Source organism: Chionomys nivalis, chromosome 12 (assembly GCF_950005125.1).
Source record: "Chionomys nivalis chromosome 12, mChiNiv1.1, whole genome shotgun sequence".
NCBI lineage: Eukaryota > Metazoa > Chordata > Mammalia > Rodentia > Cricetidae > Chionomys > Chionomys nivalis.
Genome location: NC_080097.1, coordinates 38,214,198 through 38,236,247, shown reverse-complemented (window position 1 = coordinate 38,236,247; position 22,050 = coordinate 38,214,198). Strand labels below are relative to the sequence as shown.

Below are 22,050 nucleotides of genomic sequence, written 5' to 3'. Positions count from 1 at the left end.
ACGTGAGCAATGAGGTCAACCTAGGTCAGGAAGTCCTCAGGCATCCAGAAGTTAGCTATTCATTTCCACAAGACTACTCAGGATCCATCTGCACGTGGACATCCTTGAGAACACTTCCAACTCCAGCTACACAGATCAGTAGCGAGTTACTAAGACTTCAAGCCGATCTTCTAACTTTTAAAGTGACTCCCACCAATCACTCCTGTGCCTACCATCTTCGGAGAGAACAGAAGTACTTCTACCAATCCTGTTCATCTAAAAGGTAAATAATTTTTAATATTCCCAGTAGTCTCCTTTCTCCTCATTTGGTACCATTTCCCAGCAGCTTCCCTCCCTAGAGACATCTGAGTGTGACTACGTGGCACCTCAACAAATCAGTTAAGTGAGTTCAGTATTCCCTTTTCATTAAAAGGTGAGAGGTAATCATTATTAATTTGTGAGTTGGTATTTTGATCTTATCTGACCTTCAGAATTTGAGATGATACATGCTTTCTTATAATACCATTCGAATCATGTGTTGAGAATTCCCAATTTAAAATAAAAATCTAAAACTGTAACTGAGAACTAGGCCCAGGATCTCACTTCCTCAGTCCTATGTACTGCTCTTTTTTTCCCTCATGGACAGGAAGAAAGAGGGGTAGGGACACAGGCATGCACACAGATGCTGGGACCCTGCCTAAAAGCTCCTGCTGGTGACAAACTGGTGTCTAGCAGCAGAAAGGAAAGTGGCTGGTTAAGGGTATGAAAGACGATATCAAATGTGTGAAGAAGTTTGGACAACCCTGTCATTCTGTAGACACTAAACAGATTTTTTTTTTTTGCTCAAAGAATAACAGTGCACCAATGTTGTAAAACTCCCACATTTGTATTATTTTAACTTCTTCTATAAAGCTAGCAAGTAACCGTCCCACTAGACTTCAGAAAATAAATGATTAAATTAACACAAAAGTCCCTTAAACGCAGATGTGGACATAATGCTACAAAGAGACAATTTCTACTCCCATAGTTGCTTTCAAGAAAGGAAAACAGGCTGGGGAGATGGCTCAGTGGGGAAGCACTTGCTCCATGTGATCACCAAGAGCCAAGTTTAAACGTAAAGCTGGATGAGGTAGTGCACGTCTATGACCCCAAAGGTTCTATGCAGGATGGGAGGCAGTGATAGGAGGACCCCATCACTAGCTTCTGTACACAGTGGCGAACAACAACAACAACTATTTAAAACAAGGTAGAAAGCAAGGGCTCTGACATCTGAGGTGGTCCTGTGCTCCACATGATTCCTAATTTAAAGTTCATAATGCAAACTTTAAAATCCACTTTGGATTTCAGATCCAAGTTTCATGAACATTCAACCTCTGGTTTGTATTAGGCCCTGATTAAAGGAAGCTACTAGCTTTAGCAACTATATTTGAAGTTAGAGATTAACTCAGCAAAATCGGATTCATGTCCTGTTAAGTTCACCTTTTTAAACTCTTGCTCTCTCTCTTTTTAAGAAATTGTATTTCTTTATGTACGAGTGTTTAGTCTGTGTCTAGATTTGTGAACCACATACATGCAGTGCCCCTCAGAGGACCAAAGAGGGAACTGAATTCCCTGGGACTGGAGTTATATGTGGAGTTGCTATGCACCATGTGGTTGCTGAAAATCGAACTTGGTTCCTCTGGAAGAGTAGCCAGAGCTCTAACTGCTGAGCCATCTCACCAGCCCCAAATAACTCCTGTTCTCTTTACCATGTGCAATTAGCAACAGTAGTTGAGTTCTTTAGGTTTTTCAAGATAGCATTTAGAGTTCTTCCAACTACAGGGGTTAGACCTCCTATGAGAGAGCCCTGGCTCTCGGTTACCATGAGGTAAGCACTATCCACCACATGCTCTCCACCTCACACTGGCCCAAAGCAGCAGAGCTAGCCAAACACAGAATGAAACCCCCGCAACTATGAGCAAAAAGATCTCTCCCCTTTCTTAACTACGCAAACAAAAAAGCAAACCTCCTTTAAGTTAGAAGCCTTTCTTAGGCAGGGAGCGGTGGCACATGCCTTTAACCCCAGCAGACCCCTGAATTTAAGACCCTCCTCAGGGCACAATTCTTTAATTGCTGGCTCTTCTGGCTGATGATCAGTCCCCGCCGCCCTGGAGAGTTTTGAAAGCCTGCTGGACTCACTCCCAAGTGACTGCTCTAGCTGTGGTGTGTGGGAGGGAGGGGGCGCTCTGGCTGTGGTGTGTAGAAGGGAGGGGGGGTTCAGGCTGTGGTGCGTGGGAGGGAGGGGGCACTCTGGCTGTGGTGCGGGAGGGAGAGGTGCTCTCACAGAGCTTACTGTTCAGTAGTTAGCAGCCTCTTTCCGAGTCTTCCAGTATCCCTCTCCTCTTTCACTCTCATTCCCATCCCCAAACATTCTTTATCCTCCTTTATTTTCCTGAGATATGAAGGGAGTATCTCAGAGTTGCTTAAAAAATGACATCAATTTTAATAGTCATCATTATGTAATGTACCACTATGGAAACAAAATGCTGGAAATTTTGGCATGTCAATGACTTTAGGACAATTTTAGAAATGTTAAGTGTGAAAAAAAGTGAGACTTCTCCATCCCTAATCCACTACACACAGACTTTATGAAAGTGTTCAAAATCACACCATTCATTTAGAAATTGTAGACGTGGTTATTAACATAAAATAACTACTTTTCAAAGACACACGGAGACTTGACTTTGCCACAGAAAACCACAAAGATGAGTTTTGTACAACATTCTAACTCCAGACTGACCTGACGGCTGACAGAGACGCTTTGCTGTTCTGGGTAGAACAAAATTTCAAGTGGTCACACTTAAGTTGGCTCATCGGCAACAGTGTTTGCCACTAAGCTTGATGAGCTGGATTCAGTTCCCAGGATCTACAGGACAGAAAGAGAGAACCAACTCTCCCACTTGTCCCCTGATCTGGAAGGGTGCTGTGGCCAGTATGCCCGCACACATCACACACCAAACAAGCAAAATCTTCACTAAAAATAATTTTAAAGCTTAACTTCTACTTATAAGACATAAATTTTATTGAACAATTCATCTACAAAGTACACACAGTAGGAATAAATAGGATTTAAAAGTTGTCATGATTGTTTCTGTAAGCAAAAAGCAAAAATGTGGAACAAAATTTTACCTGAACTTCTTAGCTAGTCTGCTATTTTTATTTGTTCTTTTGATAAAACATTTCTGTTTTCTGTACTCTTAAAAGGCGACTAAAAAAAATGTGCCAAAGTGACCGCACCCTTGCCTTCCATGGAGAAGAAACACTGCAAAGGCATGTGCACATGTTCAAGCAACATGTATGGTACATTCATGTGCTCTTCTGGCCAGAGGTGATGTCCAGCGCGAGTTCTAGGAAGGTTCTGGTCTTCTGCATAGCTTGTGTGATGCTGCGACCAGTTAGCTGACTCTGTACTTGTGTCAGTAAGAGTCGAATTCCAGAAATACACAATACAGATGAATTTTTTATTTCAAAATGCAGCTAAACTTTGACATGCAAACAGAACTAGACTCACATGGAAAAACCCTTGATTTAGTGGTGTTTCATTTTTTAATACAAGAAAGGCTAACATAAAATATTCATAGGGAATAGCAATATGAATGCCTCTCACAGCCAATGCTTTAACAGGAGGCTATGAAGAAACAAGCCACATGTCAGAAAGAGAAACTCGGCCTGTGACAGCAGAGTGAAGTCAAAGCGCAGATCAATAAAGAGGAGACAGAGTGGGAGTCACAGGCAGAGAGGCACCAAGTAGATCCAGTACAAACTGCCAGCTATGGCTGCTTTCACTTTTCTTTCTAGGTCACAGGAACCAACCATTCCAAAGAATAAGGAATACAAGCAAATGTGTAAAAACAGCCAAAAGATCTGGCAGAGATCTGTGGGGGCAGGGTGTCTTTCTATTAATAGAAGCTCCTAAGACAATCCTGCTTCCTTAAAGGCAGTGTCTGGATCTCACAGAAGAGGGAGCTGCTGAGTCTGGGGACACTGGCCTCTCCTTATATCTGTCAAGCAACATACATATAGAGCATGCAAATATTATAATCATGTCCTGTGTTAATCACTCCCATTAAAAGTTAGTAGAAAAGATGTGAATTCCTCCCATTATTAACCTAGAATAAATTCTGCTTTCTACAGACAGTAGATGAGTATTACTTCAAATGGAAAGTCATGCCAGAATCTGTTTAGGCACTGGGCCTATTTAAGGAAATGCTTAAACCAACAACCCATTTACAGTTTCGAAGTTGCTGAAGGGTTCTTTTTGTAAGACTTGTGATCACAGTGTTTGAGGTTATCTCTCTATATTGTTTTCGTTCTCTCTCTCTCTCTCTCTCTCTCTCTCTCTCTCTCTCTCTCTCTCTTTCTCTCTCTCTGTGTGTGTGTGTGTGTCTGTGACCTTACTATGTAGCCCAGATTGGCCTTGAACTCAGGATCTTCCAGCCTTGACTTCTGAGTGCTAGAGATAAATAAGGGCAGGTACTACCATATTGATCCAATCCAACTCTTATAAAAAAATTCAGGTTGTAACAAAAGGCAGGCAGGCCTCTACTCTTCACAAAGATGTCTTCCTGCCTACAAAGTTATATGAAATCCTCTAAGGTGGTTATCAAAGGCACCTAGGAGCCAATCTTTGATGTATGGTTTAGGCTCTTGTGTTAGAATTGCTGGACTGTAGTGAGGCAGAGAAAGAGCTATGTAAATAGGGGCTATCTCTGCTATTGTTACAGAAGAACTATTTTATAGTCTATTGCTGACTGACTACCTACTACGAGCATCGATCACAAATAATACAGTTAGAAGAGTCTACAAGAAGCCAAGCTGGCAAGTGTACCACAACAGGCAGTAATGATCAAAGGAACGCTGTAATTCCATGAATATAATCATTTGGCTGAAATGGTGGTAATATGAATGAGGTGGCATCTACTGAAAACCAGTTTCCTTTTTTAAAATATCAAGATGGCAGACAAGACACAAAAGCAAAGTCCTGTTGATTTATATCTCAGGAGAAGGCTTCAATCACAAGCAGTCATGCTGGCAAGCACATCATGCACGTCAGGTTTGCAGAAGCAAAGTACACCAAAGAGAAGTTAAGAGTGAGGACGTGTTCAGGGTAAGAGGCACATGCGGATGAGTCCTTGGACTGTGCTATCACAGCAAACCTGTAAGCTAGGTACGGTGCCTCACACCTGCAAGCCCAGCGCTGCAGAGGCTGAAGAAGGGGACTACTAAGACTCTGAGGACTGGGTGGGTTAAAGTGAGACTCTGTCTCAAAAACAAACCAATAAAATAACACAACACAGAAGGCAAGATGAAGAAGCAGTGTTCATCAGTGCTGTTGAAATTATGGCAGCAGAAACTATTAAGTGAACTTTCAGGCAGAAGACAGCAGACCTGCCTGTGCTCCTACCTGCTCACCACCCTACAGAAGCCCATTTCTTAGCAGCAACAGCATCAAGTCTGCCCAGTAAAGGCATCTAGAGCGGGGCTAAGGAAGCACAGCTACACCAGGAAACCTATCCCTGAAGTATGACCATACTGTATCGATTCTGGTGCTCTGTTAGTTCATAAAAAAGAACTGTACCTATCTAATGAAACTAGTATACTCTTGCTGACATTCACTTATAACAACAAAAACCTATGATTTCCAAACTTGTACCCACACCCAACTACTCAGTTTTTAAAATAAGTAATACCATAGAAAAGATTTGGTTCTAAAACACAAACACACACAAGCATGCATACACACATACACACACACCACCTCTTCCTCTGTCAGACAGTAGGAGCACTCTTTCTAAATGTTGCAGGGCTAAGAAGGACGTATTAGTTTACAGCTTTCCACAAAACAAGGTGCAAAATCCCAGGAAAAAACTAAAAGCTCTCTGGAAAGCAATTTCATCTTTGGTAAAGCAGAGAAGCTAAATTTCAACATTCAGCCAAAAAATGATTATGCCTTAGATTTCTAGTCCAATTTCAATTAGCTTTTGATAACCTTAGTATTAAATTTTAAATTCATTACCTGCTATAAGGATATATAATTTTTAAACATATCTAATAAAAATTAACCCTGTTTATAGAAAGTAAAAGTTGAGCATTTTCAAATGACAACTTATTCTCCTATTCTAATATCTGTAACAATACACAGATAATTTAAAAATAATCATTAATGCAATGAAAATATAAGTGACTTTCATATAAAAGCCAAAGTCTTACTCTAAGAACAGAGCTCCTCAGGGTAATTTTAAGTAGACAAGCTGCTCACAATACACACTGGGAAATGCATCTAGATTTCTTATCACCAGGCCCTTGATTCTAGTAGTGTAAGCTAGGAATCCTAAAATGCTTTGGAAGGCAGTTTCAGGGCAGCGGGACAGAGAGGCACTGCACTACACTATCCTGTTGCTCTTTGTGAAAGAAGACACAAACCTAACTTGTCCACGACACTACTACTATTGAGCAGGCAATTAGAATCTCCACCTTCCCCCGTTATCCCAGCACATGCACACGCTAAGGCTACAGTATCTTCTGCAGTAGCCCAAGACTGGTCAACACTGAAGCAGGCTTAGGGTGAAGGAAGCTCATGGATTTTTTTTTTTGTTTGTTTGTTTTTTTTTTTTTTTTTTTTTTCCGAGACAGGGTTTCTCTGTGGTTTTGGAGCCTGTCCTGGAACTAGCTCTTGTAGACCAGGCTGGTCTCGAACTCACAGAGATCCGCCTGCCTCTGCCTCCCAAGTGCTGGGATTAAAGGCGTGCGCCACCACGCCCGGCAAGCTCATGGATTTGTATTGGAGACCATAACCAACAAAACGTGAACGAACACCACAAAGACAGCTATGTGATTTTTTAAACCTTGAAGTAAAAAATAAAAAAAAACCCTTTTGTGAAAAGCTATGCAAATTTCTTTTCATTCAACAAAGAGACCCAAATCCAAAACACATACAAATTCAACTAAATTCAAATGCAATGTCACAACAGTAAGCCTAAATATTTTTGTCTGGGTCTACATCACCACCAACACAGGACTTTTATAGGAGAAAATTCTATATGCCTAGTTTCTTTTACCTTAGGTCTCAACACATGGCACTTTCCAAATGGTGACAATATAACTCAGTATTAGCCTTTCCTGACTAAGCTATGACTTAGAACTTTAGAAATGGACAGCAATTCTCATTTACCTGGGAATTACAGCAGAAAGGCAATTAACTGGCAAAGGAAAGAGAATTTACACTGAGTAAGTCTCACTTCCTTTAAGAACAAGACACAGAAATCCTTTTGCAACAAATACCTTCCCTGATACAGTTAAATGCAAATTCTCTTTTCCTCTTACTCCAGAAAGCTCCTGCATGCATAGCTGACACGCCACCTACTGCAAAACCCAGCTGCCAGCGCAGGCGGTGCTGCCAGCATTTCATTGCATCGCCAGGCTGGGACGGAATAAAGGCGTGCTTGTGTGTGGTAGTGTTTCTTTTTTAAAAGGAAAGAAAAAAAATCTCCAAGCCAAGAAGAACAAGCTGAAATAGCATCTTGAAAATGGAGCGTAAAATAATCAGAAGAGAAAAAGAAAGGGAGTATGAAGGGAGGCACAACAGCCTGGAAGACGCTGAGCAAGGCAAGAACTGCAAATCCACACTGATGACCCTCAACGTTGGTGGATATTTATACATTACTCAAAAGCAAACCCTGACCAAGTACCCAGACACTTTCCTTGAAGGTATCGTAAATGGGAAAATCCTCTGTCCTTTTGATGCTGATGGCCATTACTTCATAGACAGGGATGGGCTCCTCTTCAGGCATGTACTAAACTTCCTACGAAATGGAGAACTCCTATTGCCTGAAGGGTTTCGAGAAAATCAACTTCTTGCTCAAGAAGCAGAATTCTTTCAGCTCAAGGGGCTGGCAGAAGAAGTGAAATCCAGGTGGGAAAAAGAACAGCTGACACCCCGAGAGACTACTTTCCTGGAAATAACAGATAACCACGATCGCTCTCAAGGACTGAGAATCTTCTGTAATGCTCCTGATTTCATATCAAAAATAAAATCTCGCATTGTCCTGGTGTCCAAAAGCAGGCTGGATGGGTTTCCGGAAGAGTTTTCTGTGTCGTCAAATATCATCCAATTTAAATACTTCATCAAGTCTGAGAACGGCACTCGACTTGTACTAAAGGAAGACAACACCTTTGTCTGTACCTTGGAAACTCTTAAGTTTGAGGCCATAATGATGGCTTTAAAGTGTGGTTTTAGACTGCTGACCAGCCTGGACTGCTCCAAAGGGTCAATTGTTCACAGTGATGCACTTCATTTTATCAAGTAATTACCTGTCTTACGAACAAAGGCAACAAGCATGCAGCCAGCAAGCTTCGGAAGCCACAGAATCAAAGGCGTCCCAAACAATGTGCCCAGCCAGCTTGTCCCAGAGCCCGGCTGCTAATCAAGTACTGTGAGCTAACGGTATGTAAATCTATCACTAAAGATGTCCTTCTCTGGGGTGTTCTGCCATCACACTTCTACCTACGGTGAAGCTGTGGTTCTTCTACACTGTAAATAAAGACAATGCTTTTGCTATTTTTTTCCCTTAAGCTGTCTTTCAATGAGAATGTCTTGGGTACTTGCATCTATCATTCACCATAGCAAATGTTAGCAACATAAGGTTAAAAGATCCTTTCTACTTATAGCAAAAATCTACAAAGACACTGAACTGGTAAAATAAACATGGAGAGCAAAATAAATGTACAGAGCTACTTAAAGCAGAGTGACAGTGAATCAAAATGGGATTGTAAAACATATTCGAGCTACTGATTTGACTTTAAATAGCAGGCATCAAAACCTTTATTACAGTTCCTGTATTTCATACCAGATTTATGGATAAACTGGTATTTTGCTGAAAATTCCTAGGAAACAAACTGCTTGATAACAATAAAAGATAAATAAAATCGCTGCTAGCTTCTTTGCTTGTATTAATGATTGTAATAAAAGTTACGTATGTCGCTTTAAAAATAAATAGTGCTACTTGATGATTGTGCACAATACTCTGCACCGATGCGAGCAACTGTCAGGCTCTAGCACCTTACAGGTCCAGCAAGCGGCAGAAATTAACAACTGCACTTCCCGGCACACTGAGCTCCAGCACGGCATGGGTAGCTTGGTCCCAGCTGAGGACATGGTGTTAGAATTGAGGAATCCATTTCCACAATCACTCTACCTGCTCATTTTTCAAGTTCAAAGTATTAAATGAACATTACTCAACAACACTATTACAAAACAACTTTACTGGTCCTTTAAAAATCAACTATGTAAAATAGTCCTTCAGAAACTTGTACTAAAATCCAACAAGGTCAACACCAACTACTACCCAATTTCTGTTATATTATACTAAAAAAAAAAATCTATGCTAAAGTCAAAGTCACAGAGTTGTGCTAATTTTTTTCTATTTCATGCTCATTTCTGAAGAAATTTTAAACCTTAGTTTATGAATGTTTTAAGAACTAATCTTTCAGCTGAACTCTGAATGTGAGTGCATGCCTTGTTCACTTACTCTACAGAAAGCACCTTCATCACTCCTGTGGTTTCACTCCTATGGTGTCTAAGAATAAACTCTTAAATTTAAAATAAACAAGCTGGGAATGGTAACTCATGCTTGAATCTCAGTAGTTGGGAAGCTGAGGCAGGAGGATTACCACAAGTTTGAGGCCAGCCAGGGTTACTAGGTGAGATTCTCAAAAAAGACGAAGGAAAAAAAGAAAAAGAAAAGAAAAAGGGGGTGGGGAAGCAATCATTAAAGTAACAACTATAATTCTGCCTTAATTATAATAAACCAACAAAAACTGCTGATTATCCTAGCTGAGCTTAAATAGTTAAGCAGACATCCCAACATTTTGATTACATATATAGTTTAGAATAAAGCTCAATTAATCATTATCAACTATAACTAACTTTGACTTACAAGATCTAAGATAATATAAAATTGCCTTACAGACTATAAAAGAAACCTTTTAAAAGGAATTGTGCAAAGTCCTTCAAAGATTCACACTAGAATACTCAATGTAAACTACATAATTTTCTCTGATGATACACTAAAGAAAAAAAGCTTTTCTTAAAGTATCAAATTTTCTTAATGAATTACAAATGGCTTAATCAGGACATAAAGGGACTATTAAAACAGTAAAGGAGAAAAAAACCCAAAACTGTATGATTGGTCAGCAGCTGCTACTCAGCTGTATTTTTACCTCCTCAGAGTATGAGCTGACTTTTCCTTGCCATTTGGATTGGTAATGAAAAAAACTGGTAGTGATTTCATGTCTGAGTCAGGTTTTCTCTATCAAGATCTCACTCCAGATAATAAAGACACTGACATAATCTGTTAGAGGAGATGCAGCTGAATAAATCTCAGAAACGCAAAGGCTTCCCATGACTTCACGAGAGAATTTAGCGTTCAAAACGACGTTCCTGCTGTTGTTATGAACCAAAGGAATCAGGCGCATAGTTGTGTAGCTCTTTAAGTGAATATGCATACCTGGAGTGAGTTCCTCGAACTCTGAGGCATAACAGTAGTAATTGCATCAATCAACAGTCTACAAGAGAACATGATGTACACCTCTTTAGAAATGTACCTTTGCAAATCCAACAACTGTATTTACAGATCCAACTGTGGGTATACAAAGTATCTAGTTTTACACTTTAGTTTTCTAGCAACATTTACAAGGATCTTCACTCAAGGTACCTTACAAAATGTTGATGCCAAGAGCAAAGCTTCTCTGGCAGATCTGTTTCAGTGAATGTGTAATTTCTCTCTCGAAGCAAAGCTTATACAGAACTGATCAGCATCTATGTCTTTTTTAAAAAGGTGGCGAAGGGTGTTTACTGCAGTTGCCAGGTCCCAAGCATGCATTCTCCTGTATTTGAAGCTAGCACACATATTGATTCTAGCACCCAACTTTAAATTATGGCAAACAAAACTGTACTTATGGCTTTCTGCTGTGTTTTAAAATGTGCCTGTGCAGCATGAAGAATAAATGAAACACAAGCTGACTTATTGTCCCAGCCTAAAGATGAAAATACCGAATGAACCTGTTTCCGTGTTTCTGGTCTAGTATTAAGCACTACTTTTGAAGGACTGCTAACAAAAAGGTAACATTCATTAAGTTCTTGCTGTCAGTCTTTTGTTTTGAGACAGGGACTTACCCTGTAGCCTAGGCTGGCTTCAAACTCTTGCTGACCCTCCTGTATTAAGCTTGTTGTGCTGGGTTACAGGTGTGAGTGACCAGGGTTGCCTTGAAGTGTTTTACTGGCATATAAATATTATTCTGTGCATTTCAATTACTCCCCACACATTCATTTCCTCACAGATGAGAGAGAAAGACGGGTTAAGAATCCCCTCCTACTTCACACACAGTCATCAAGAACTGAGGTCCAGAGCCCAGGGTTAGTGGTTCCAGATGCAGCAGAGAACGCACATGTGAACCAGGCCACTCAGGGCCCCAGGACCTAACCTAGAACCTGGCACAAAACAGATTTATGAACTCCATGTGAATATAGAATATCAGATACAGTCTGTCTTACTTGTACAAGTTCACAATACAAGTATTCTAAAAATGTTAAGTGAAAAATTGAATTTTGGAATAGCATTTTTAATGTCATTTCGTGTCGTTTAAAGAACATGAGGTGAATCATCCATCTCACAAGACTAAAGAATATTCCAAATTTGTCTATTTATGAATCTGAATTTTTTGCAGATCAAGTTTGCTGAAAAGGTTAGTCTTTTAGAACCCACATTAACTGTATTATGAAAATATTTTTCTTATGAGAAAAATATGCTAAAATGAAATTCTCATGAGTTCTAGAATCATACCGTATTAACTTCTACAAACTAACATAGAGGACAGTTAAGTCAACACTTAATTCTTTCAAACTTTTAATGTCCTCACAGTGAAGTGTCAACGTGAATTGTATAAACACCTCTACTTCACAGACTTCCAGGCAAAGCATTTATAATCTTAGCCAGTGCAGGGGTGTCTTTCTAATCACAAATATCAGCCATGGAGACAGAAGGGTCGTTAAGTTAGGCTTTCTATTCAGACATAAATGGAACACAGAACTTTCAATGAACATATGCTTGCTTGCTCAAAGAAGTGAAATTTTAAGACAAAAACCTAGGAAAAAGAGACTTCATTTTATTATTAAAAACACGATTCTTGGATGGAAACAGAAGACGACAAAGTTGGAGGAAAGGGGTAATGGGGAAGAGGAACAGGGAGGGGAAGATGGGAGGGAAGGCTGAGGTCAGGAGGTTAAAAAAAAAGATGAATTAAAATTTTTTTTCTTCAGACTGACTTTCTATCCCTATATAAATAAGTATCTTACTAGAATTTTTAAATTCAGTGGGAACAATGTAGATGATAAAGCAATGCCTATTTAATGAGTTATGAGTAAATACCTCACAACACAAAGGTACGTTGCGTTGAAGTTAAAATTAGTGTCTGAGTCATAGCACTGCTCGTAAGCAGAGACGTAACATGGGCATCCACACAGCTTGTAACTCAGAGAATGTATGTGTACAGCCCCGAAACACACGACTTCTTCTATAGCTGGCTTCTTAATCATATTTTGTATAAGCTACTATTAAAATTCATTTGCTCTGTCTGTATTAAATAAGCACTTTTTTGGGCACTGATATATCGAAGATCTAAATTTACCTGAAATAATTTGTGAAGAGGTAACAACATTCATCTTTTCTTGACAAAAACACATAATTGGTTAAAGTGTTTCTATCAAGTAAGTCACTTAAATGTATCTTGCATACTATTATGCTAACTATATTTAACTAAACTCCTCTACCAATGTTAAATGTGTTTATCTTGGCAAGGCCCTGGGTTTGACCTCTAGCACTGGGCATAGGGTGTGTGTGTGTGTGTATGTGTGTGTGAGAGAGAGAGAGAGAGAGAGAGAGAGAGAGAGAGAGAGAGAGAGAGAGAGAGAGAGAGAAGAGATAGACAGACAGTCTTAGGCATTATGTGAAATACTGAATTAAGACATTAAAGAATGACAAAAGTAAAAAAGGAAGTCTATTAGATATCAAAGAAGGAGGCAACTCTACTATATTCCTTTACAACACTATGACAGACTTTTCCAAGTGCAGGATCCCAGCATCTGGTCACATCTCAAAACAGTTTTTAATAATTATCTACAAAGACCTACTTGATTTTTATAAATTCCTTTTTGATGCTAGGTTCAACTTTATACAAGTAATTTTGATTAATATCCTTTAGGACACTAAGCACAAATTCTTCTACGGTGTGTGAAACTGAGCTAGCCTATTGATTTAGTCTTAATAACACCCATTGATTTTACTTCCTTATAACAGATGTTCATTAACTCTCTTTTTAGAATTCTTAAGAAATGCTGAATAACTAATTTTAATCTCAATTATTTCCTTGAAATTGAATCTTTCATCATTTAACTTAGTTTTACAAATAATTAAATGATTTTTGCATTCACTTTAGGTATACCATTTAATTAATTTTTAAAAATTAAGTATGACTGAATACTGTGATCTTACATTTTGATTTTTGTGTATTTTTCCATATACATGTGAATATTTTGAAACAAATTCTTATATTTTTAGTGGATAAAAATATACATGGTATATGACATGGTATTTTGAGCACTGTGAGTATGTGGGCACTGTGGAATGGCTAACAGAACTAATTAATGTATGTATTACCTCACCAATCTTTTTGCTGTTTAAACATTTTAAAGTGTACATTATTAATTACAGTTAACATAGTAAGGGCGGTGGTGGCGCACGCCTTTAATCCCAGCACTCAGGAGGCAGAGGCAGGCGGATCTCTGTGAGTTTGAGGCCGACCTGGTCTACAAGAGCTAGTTCCAGGACAGGCTCCAAAGCCACAGAGAAACTGTCTCGAAAAACAAAAACAAACAAACAAACAAACATAGTAAACATAGTTGCAAAATAATTTAAAAATAGTAGGGCTAGTTTACAAATCAGAAAAAACACAACCACAGGAATTTATGACATATGTGTGCTTATTATAATACAACCAGAAAACACCACACTGAGATTAGTATATAAAATTCACTTACTTTGAAAACTATGAGGGTACACTTAAAACGTCATTTTGGTCTCCGAGTATAAGATGGCCTGATTGTTGGCAGAATGTACATTAAGTACATTTTCTTACTCATTAAGAGTAAGAAAAAGGAGGTTCTAACTTGTGCAGAACAAAAGCGTTAGTGTATATATGAGAAGTAAAGTCACTAACAGTGGACACTGAAATAACAAATTGCTATGTACAGCTTTGGCAGTAGACAATGAGATGTTTGGTGAACTCAAAGACTATCTACATATGAAATAAAGCCACTCCTCATGTTCACTCTGGAAGACATGTACATTGAACACTGTACCATCTACGCTAATGGTTTGGCACCATACTGTCTTTTTAAATCACAGGATATAATTTTAAAAAATTCAAGCACAATTATTTTTAATTCATTTTATTTTAAAAAGTAGCTTATGTGTGCGCGCACACACACAGAAGCCAGAAAAGACTGTCAAATCCTCTGGAGCTGCAGTCACAGGTGGCTGTGAACTCTGACTTGGATCCTCTGAAGAGCAAGAAGTATTTGTTGTAGAATATTATTTTAAGATGTGTTACATTTGTTTTTGCTATGGAACATTTGTTTTAATGATGCAAAGATGTGTTGCATTCTTTTATGTTACATTTGTTTAACTCTGTGAAGCTGTGATAACTCTGCCTGTCTTAAAACACCGGATTGGTCTAATGAAGAACTGAAAGGCCGACAGCTGGACAGAAAAAGAACAAGCGGGGCTAGCAGGCAGAGTATAAATGGGAGGAGGATCGCGAAGCAGGAGGTCAGAGAAGAGAAGGGGTCAGACAACCAGACACGGAATAAGAAGGAATGAAAAGATATACATGCTCGTCTCTCTTAGGGTCCTCCTTGTTACCTAGCTTCTCGGGGGTTGTGGATTGTATCCTGGTTATCCTTTTCTTTACATCTAATATTCACTTATGAGTGAGTACATATTGTGTTTGTCTTTCCAGGTCTGGGTTACCTCACTCAGGATGTTTTTTTTTTTTTTATCCCTAGTTCCATCCTTTAGCCCGCAAATTTCAAGATGTCATTTTTTTACTGCTATGTAATACTCCCTTGTGTAAACCTACCATTTTCTTTGTCCATTCTTTGCATGAGGGACATCTAGGTTGTTTCCAGGTTCTGGATATTATGAATAGTGTTACTATGAACATAGTTGAGCAAATGTCCTTGTGGTATGAATGTTCATCCTTTGGGTATATGCCCAAGAGTGTAGATTGATTCCCCAATTTCCTAATAAACCACCATACTGATTTCTCTGTTTAGATCTGTACCCCATTTTTAAATTGGATTATTTGGTATTTTGATGCCTAGTTTCTCAAGTTCTTTATATATTTTGGGGATTAGCTCTCTGTCAGATGTGGGGTTGGTGAAGATCTTTTCATTCTGTAGGCTGCCGTTTGGGGAGGGGAAATAGAAAAGAGCTCCTGAGTAAATTGGGAGGGAAGGGAGAAGAGGAAGAGAACAAGAGGGAATGGATGATTGAGTTGGGGGGAGGGAGGGAAGGGAGGAGGGAAAGAGGGAGGGGGGAGAGAGAGGGAGAGGGAGAGGGAGAGGGAGAGAGAGGGGAGGTATTTTGATAGAGGGAGCTGTTATGGGGTTAGGAAGAAAGCTAGTGCTAGGGAAACCCCCAGGAATCCACAAGGATGACCCCAGCTAAGACTCCTAACAATAGTGGAGAGGGTGCTTGAACTAGCCATCCCCTGTAATCAAACCGATGACTACCCTAATTGTCCTCATAGAACCTCCATCCAGTAACTGAAGGAAGCAGATGCAGAGATCCACGGCTAAGTACTGGGCCAAGCTTGTAGTCAAAGAGAGGAAGGAGGGATTATAAGAGCAAAGGGGTCAAGATGCTGATGGGAAAACCCACAGAGACAGCTGACCAGAGCTTAGTGGGAGCTCACTGACTCGGAACTGATAGCTGGGGGACCTGTATAGGACCGAACTAGGCCCTCTGAATGTGGGTGACAATTCTCTGGCTTGGGTAGTCTGTGGGGTCACCAGCAGTGGGACCAGGATTTATCCCCAGTGCATGAAATGGCTTTTTGGAGCCCATTCCCTACGGTGGGATACCCTGCTTAGCCTCGATACAGGGAGGATGGGCTTGGTCCTGTCCCAAGTTGATAAGCCAGTCTTTGTTGACTCCCCAAGGGAGGCCTTACCCTTTCAGAGGAGTGGATGGGGGGGGGAGGTTGAGTGGGGGGGGGTTGTAAGGGGAGAGCAGGAATAGGGGAAGGAGGGGGAACTATGGTTGTACGTAAAATGAAAAAAAACTTTTAAATAAAAAATTGAAAGGGGAAAAAAAGAAAAGATATGCAGAAAAAAAGAAAGGTAAAAGTCTAGAGGCAAAAGGTAGATGGGATAATTTAAGTTAAGAAAAGCTGGCTGGAAATAAGCCAAGTTAAGGCCGGACATTTCCATAAGAAAGAATAAGCTTCCCTGTGATTTATTTGGAAACTGCATGTCAGGCTCCCAAAAAGCTAAGAGTAAAAGAGAGAAAAAAAAACAAAGCACTACAAGTGTTCTTAACTTCTGCATAACCCTTCCAGCCCCTTCATTTTGTTTTTTTTAAAGTATGTATATTAAACAGCAGTATTTTTTTATGACAAGTTCAAGGTAGAAACAGAAGGAAGTTGAGGTTTTCAAAATCCAAGTAGGAACTACCAATCACGCCAAAAGCTAAAACCCTCTCAGAAGCTAGTGGATTTCCAGCAGGAGAACCATGACCACCTCACTCTCTCCGGCAGAGACCACGCCTGGTCGTCTCCAGTGTCACGGCAGCACGGCAGCATGTGGTGCCCGGCACATTACAAGAACGCACGTGAATTAATACAAACAGGTCAGAAAAAGCAGGAAGCGCTGGGAATGTGACTCCCTAAGAGAGGGGCATTGAAAGGCATGACATCACTGAGTGCAGTATTACGCAAACCAGTAAATATTTATAAGCATCGTCTTTCTTGTCCCCAAGGCAAATGCTTTTTTTTTATTCTTTGGCAAGTGGTAACAAATTATACTTTTAAAAAGAAAAAAATAAAAGAAAACTAAGAAAAAGAGGTTAAAGAGTCATTTTACAGACAAAGCAATTTTAGAAAAATATTTAGCTTACTAATGTCACAAAAATTGTTAATATTTGTGCTCATGTTTTTTTATTTTAAAATACATAATACAAGAAATTTTAATTCAAAAGAGATGCAACCTTCCAATTCCACTGGAATCGAATAATTTTTCATATACTCCTTTGCAATATATGTCATAATTTGATTCTTTATAGAAGCAAGACAACAAATACCAACTTTCTTTGAAAGACAAAATATTTATAATCACTTAATAGTGTAAGATTTTATTCCTTAAAAATGGCAAATATGGGGCTGGAAAGATAGCTCAGGAAATAAGAGCTCTTCCAAAGTTCAATTCTCAGCACCCACATGGTGGCTCACAACCACCTATTATGGAATCTGATACCTTTTCTGTCATGCAAATAGAGCACTCATACACATACATATATCTTACAAAAACTGATGTGTTAATATTCTTCCTAAAATATGCATACTGTCAAAAATTAAAACAACTCCCAACAGAGTCACCATGCACAAAAGGTTTTAAAGTGTATTAAACATGCTGCAATTTCCTGTCCCAGACAACCAAGCCCCTTTTCCATTTTTTCACAAAAGCATTGTCTTTTTCAAAGCACTAAACATGACAGTCTCTGGAGTTCCTGAGGAAGAGACTGTTCGTTACTTCCTAGAACCATCTTCTCTTCCTTCGCTAAGAATCTAACTGTACCAGGTCAAACCTGTACTCCCTGCTGTTCTAGGGCTGGGAGTTATGGCCACAGTCTCATGTTTTTACCAACGGCATATAGGCATATGTGACTTGTAATATGCTCCTTACAGAGGAGAAAGGTGGCTGAGTCCTTTGCTTCTCGCCTTATTTTACTAACAAGATGCAGACATGATGGTTAAGTACTGTGCTCGGACTAGAAGCCATGAGGACAGAAGTTAAAACGGTAAGGGGTAGCTGATGACAGAATCAGGTCAGAAAGTACTTATCATATTAGAATTTCCACCAGGTGGGCAAATGTATCTAAGTCGCTGATGCCTCGAGATGTTGGCCAGTACAGTCAGCACCCTGATTTTACAGAAGAAACAGGTAGTGTTTTTCAAAATGTAGGCAAAGGAAAGAAAGAGAGTTGGGGGGGGGGAAGGGAAGAGAGTAAGGGGAAAGGGGCAGAGGGTGGTAGCAGATGGGGGTGTATAAAAAATGGTTGAAATGTGTTTAGGACTTCCAAAAGGAGTCACATCTACAGGGTAGTGGATTCTCTTTTAAGTTCTAAATATATACTAATTATTTATAAAATAAAATATAAAACTTGCTATTTTAAAAACCTTATTTTAAAGCCACCCAAAAGACAAGTAACTAAAAATCATTTGAAGGCCCAAACAGAAAGATGCATGAAAAGAGACCATTAGAAACAGCATTTTGAAATTAGGGAAACTAAGAAATGGAAGATATGAGCAAAGACCAATAAAAGCTGGGGTACGGCCTCCAACCCAGACACCCTTTATTTTCTAATCACCTTGAGTTTATTAAATGAACAAGTCACAATAAAAACTGAACAATGCTGTCATTCTGAAGGGCTCAAGGAAGAGGCTTAGCAGCCTAGAACTTATCAATCTTAGGACAATGAGAGCACCAACTAGCCACACACAAAGCCTCCAGCGCCGCCTTCCATTACAAACAACAGTAGATCACTACCATGTTTTGTTGTCATTTAATACTTTCCAAAGAAACTCATTTTTAGATCCATGTTTTAAAATCAGCTACAATAGACACTTATTTAAAATGGTTTTCACAGCCCAAGACTCTTGCCTGTCCAAAACTCTAGCCCACATCACCATGGAGCCACTACTACATATGTAGACGAATGACATAAGAATAGAAGGTGATAAATATGAAAACAAAAGAATTTTTGAAAGCAGGAGAAAATGCCACTGACACCTACTCTTCGTGAACTCCTACCATGCACTTTGGTAAACACTTGCTAATTCTACCTTCAGTTTACAGATGGTGAAACTCAAGTTTCAATGCAGATCCGTGAGTAAGGCAGCTCTGACTCGGCAGTGTTCAAGGGCACTCTCTACTACAGTGCATTCGCCCCACTTTTAAAAGTGGAAAGTTGTTTCTCACCCCCACCCCAACTCCACTGCTAAAGCAGTATTTATCAGTAATATAATTCAGAACTAAAGCAGTCCACCTAATAATTGTTTTTAAGAGGAAAAGAAGGTCACATGAGTAGTAGACACATTTAAAGCATTATTATTCATTCAGAGAATCCCCAAGTCAAAAATTCTTAAGTTTTTTTTCACTCTGATTCATTGTCTGATAGTCAGGGTTAATTGTCAACTTGACAGAATTTAAAATCACCTGGGAGATGGGCCCCTGGCTGTACCTTGCAGAGCATTATTTTCATTATATTGAGGCGGGAAGAACTGCCCACTGTGGGTGACATCATTCCCTGGCTGGGATCTCAGACTGTGTAAATGGAGAAAGGCAACAGAACAGCGGCATGCATTTATCGCTCTCTGGTTCCTGATTGCAGATTTGATGCTGGCTTGACTTCCTCACCACGATGGAGTGAGTATCCACAGTGAACTATCACCTAAAATAAATCCTTTCTTCTTCAAGCTGATTTTATTGAGAGTATTTTGCCACAAAGGTAGAAAAGGAAAGCAAGAAAGCCACTGTGGAGTGGCTGAGTAGCTCAAGCTCCATGGGCTGACACAAGTGACCCCAGCCCCGCGCTTATGGCGGCCAGTGAGGAGAAAAGGAGGCGTGACGACGGCTGATGCCATGGTTTTATGACATGGGGTCTGATGGCTATGTGTGACAATGCAAGGTGTCTGGCAACTCAATTTACTCATTCATTCATATGCTCTCTTTCTCAATGTAGTATAACAGCAAAAAACAAACAAACAAAAAAAAACACCCCACAAAAACATGGCTTCTTCAAATCACCTGTTAAAAAGCACTAAACAGATAAAAACTAATTAATGCAATAGATTAATTTATATGACAGTTACCAAGTATAAGGACCCTGTAGAAATAATTAACAGCACAATACATTTGAAACAAAACTTGAAAAAATAAAAACAATCATTACATATGTTCTAAATAATACAGACCAAATATTACAGAGCTCATAATTAAGAAAAATGTACACATTAAAAACTGGATTTTAACATCAAAGGAAATAAAAACAGTAAATATGAGAAAAGAAAAAGATCAGTATAGTTCAATAAGCCAGTCAATTCTTCAACAAAGTGTCTAGAGTACACTGACAGTTTGGAAAAATAAACATTTGTGACCAGATGTAATTCTGCTTGCACAGCAAAAGGTGTGTGTGTGTGTGTGTGTTTAACTATTTATCTAATACAGCAGAAAACAGTAACAAGTTTAAAGTATAGACTAAAAATACTTCAGACTGGATGTCAAGTTACACAGTAATATGAATGATTACCTAGCTTCAATTTTATGGCTCTTATCAAAAAACATTAAGCTTCATGTGTGGTGCAGGTGACTGTGGTAGGCTGTCTCTGAAGATTATGGTCAATAATAATAATCCCTTCCAGGGCTAGACGGATGCTCAATGGGCAAAGCAAGCCGTATAACCCAAGTTCAAATCTGCAGGACACATGTACAAAGCCACACCCAGCAGCATGCAAATGTAAAGCCAGGGATGGCAAGGCAGATATCCTGTGGAACTGGTAGCTCAGTGAGAGTCCTTGTCTTCAAAAACTGAGGACAGATATGAAGAAGACAGCCAGTACTGACCTCTGCTCTCCACATGCACACACACAGCTCCACCTATACATGCAAACAAACACAAGAATGCATGCACACACCAGCACTGACCTCTGCTCTCCACATGCACACATACACAGCTCCACCTCTACATGCAAACAAACACATGAATGCATGCACACACACACACACCAAATAAACATGAAAAAAGTAGGATCAATTCACTTTCCTAAGAAAGTGGACTGTACGACTGTACAGGATCTCCCTGTACAGTGAATCTCATCTGATGTGGGAAGGTCACGATGAAGCAAGCCGCCAGGTCAGACATGCTGAATCTTTCCCGGTAAGACTGGTGCTACACAGATTATTAGAGATGGGTTGATCGGGATATGAGAATTAGCCAGTAAGGGCTACAGCTAATGGGCCAAGCAGTGTTTAAAAGAATACAGTTTCTGTATTGTTATTTTGGGACATGAGCTAGCCAGGCGGCCGGGAGCTGGGTGGCAGGAACGCCAGCCCGCAGCTCCTTTCAACACTCATCTTGCTTAATAATGTCTGTTTCTTGAAGGGCCTGGATTAAAAAATCATTTTGGCATGAATTTAGAAAATGATTATTTGCTAAACAAAATAATTTAATGAATCCCCTTGAGCATTTCCCCCTCTTTTAGTTTTAAAATTTAAACTTCAGAAAAACACTAAGAATAATAAACACTTATGTGCACCAAAACTGTAGTGGATTAAATTTAACACATTCTACTTCTGATGCAATTTTCCAGGAAGCTGCCTACCAATTCAAAGTACAACAGACCTGCTCCACTCCCCAAATTCACAGCATTAAGACAATAGGATAATTAACTGCTGAATTTTGAATAATAAAAATGAGAGGGGATTACAATAAATATTCTGTAGCCACACGCAAAAAGGGGAAAAACAGAAAGGAAGAAGGGGGAAGCAGTGGGTGGTTATTTCCTTCTTGAACTGAGCTGGCCTTGTGACTAGATGTGGCTAACCAACTGCAGCTGAAGAGTCCTACCTGTGCTATAATGCCAGGTACTGATGCTGAGTTAGACACTAAACACAGAGAGTACTGCAGGCAGGAGGGAGGA

General features: G+C 39.5%; 2 protein-coding genes across 2 annotated transcripts in view; one reads left to right on the top strand and one right to left on the bottom strand.

Moving 5' to 3' along the window:
• Gtf2f2 (general transcription factor IIF subunit 2) overlaps positions 1–22,050 on the bottom strand; it is a 123,088-nt gene that overhangs the window by 58,686 nt on the left and 42,352 nt on the right. The gene's annotated exons all lie outside the window — the stretch shown is intronic.
• Kctd4 (potassium channel tetramerization domain containing 4) lies at positions 7,403–8,947 on the top strand. Its single transcript, XM_057786338.1, has one exon. The coding sequence runs from the start codon at positions 7,545–7,547 to the stop codon at positions 8,322–8,324; it is 780 nt and encodes a 259-aa protein (XP_057642321.1). The 5' UTR covers positions 7,403–7,544; the 3' UTR covers positions 8,325–8,947.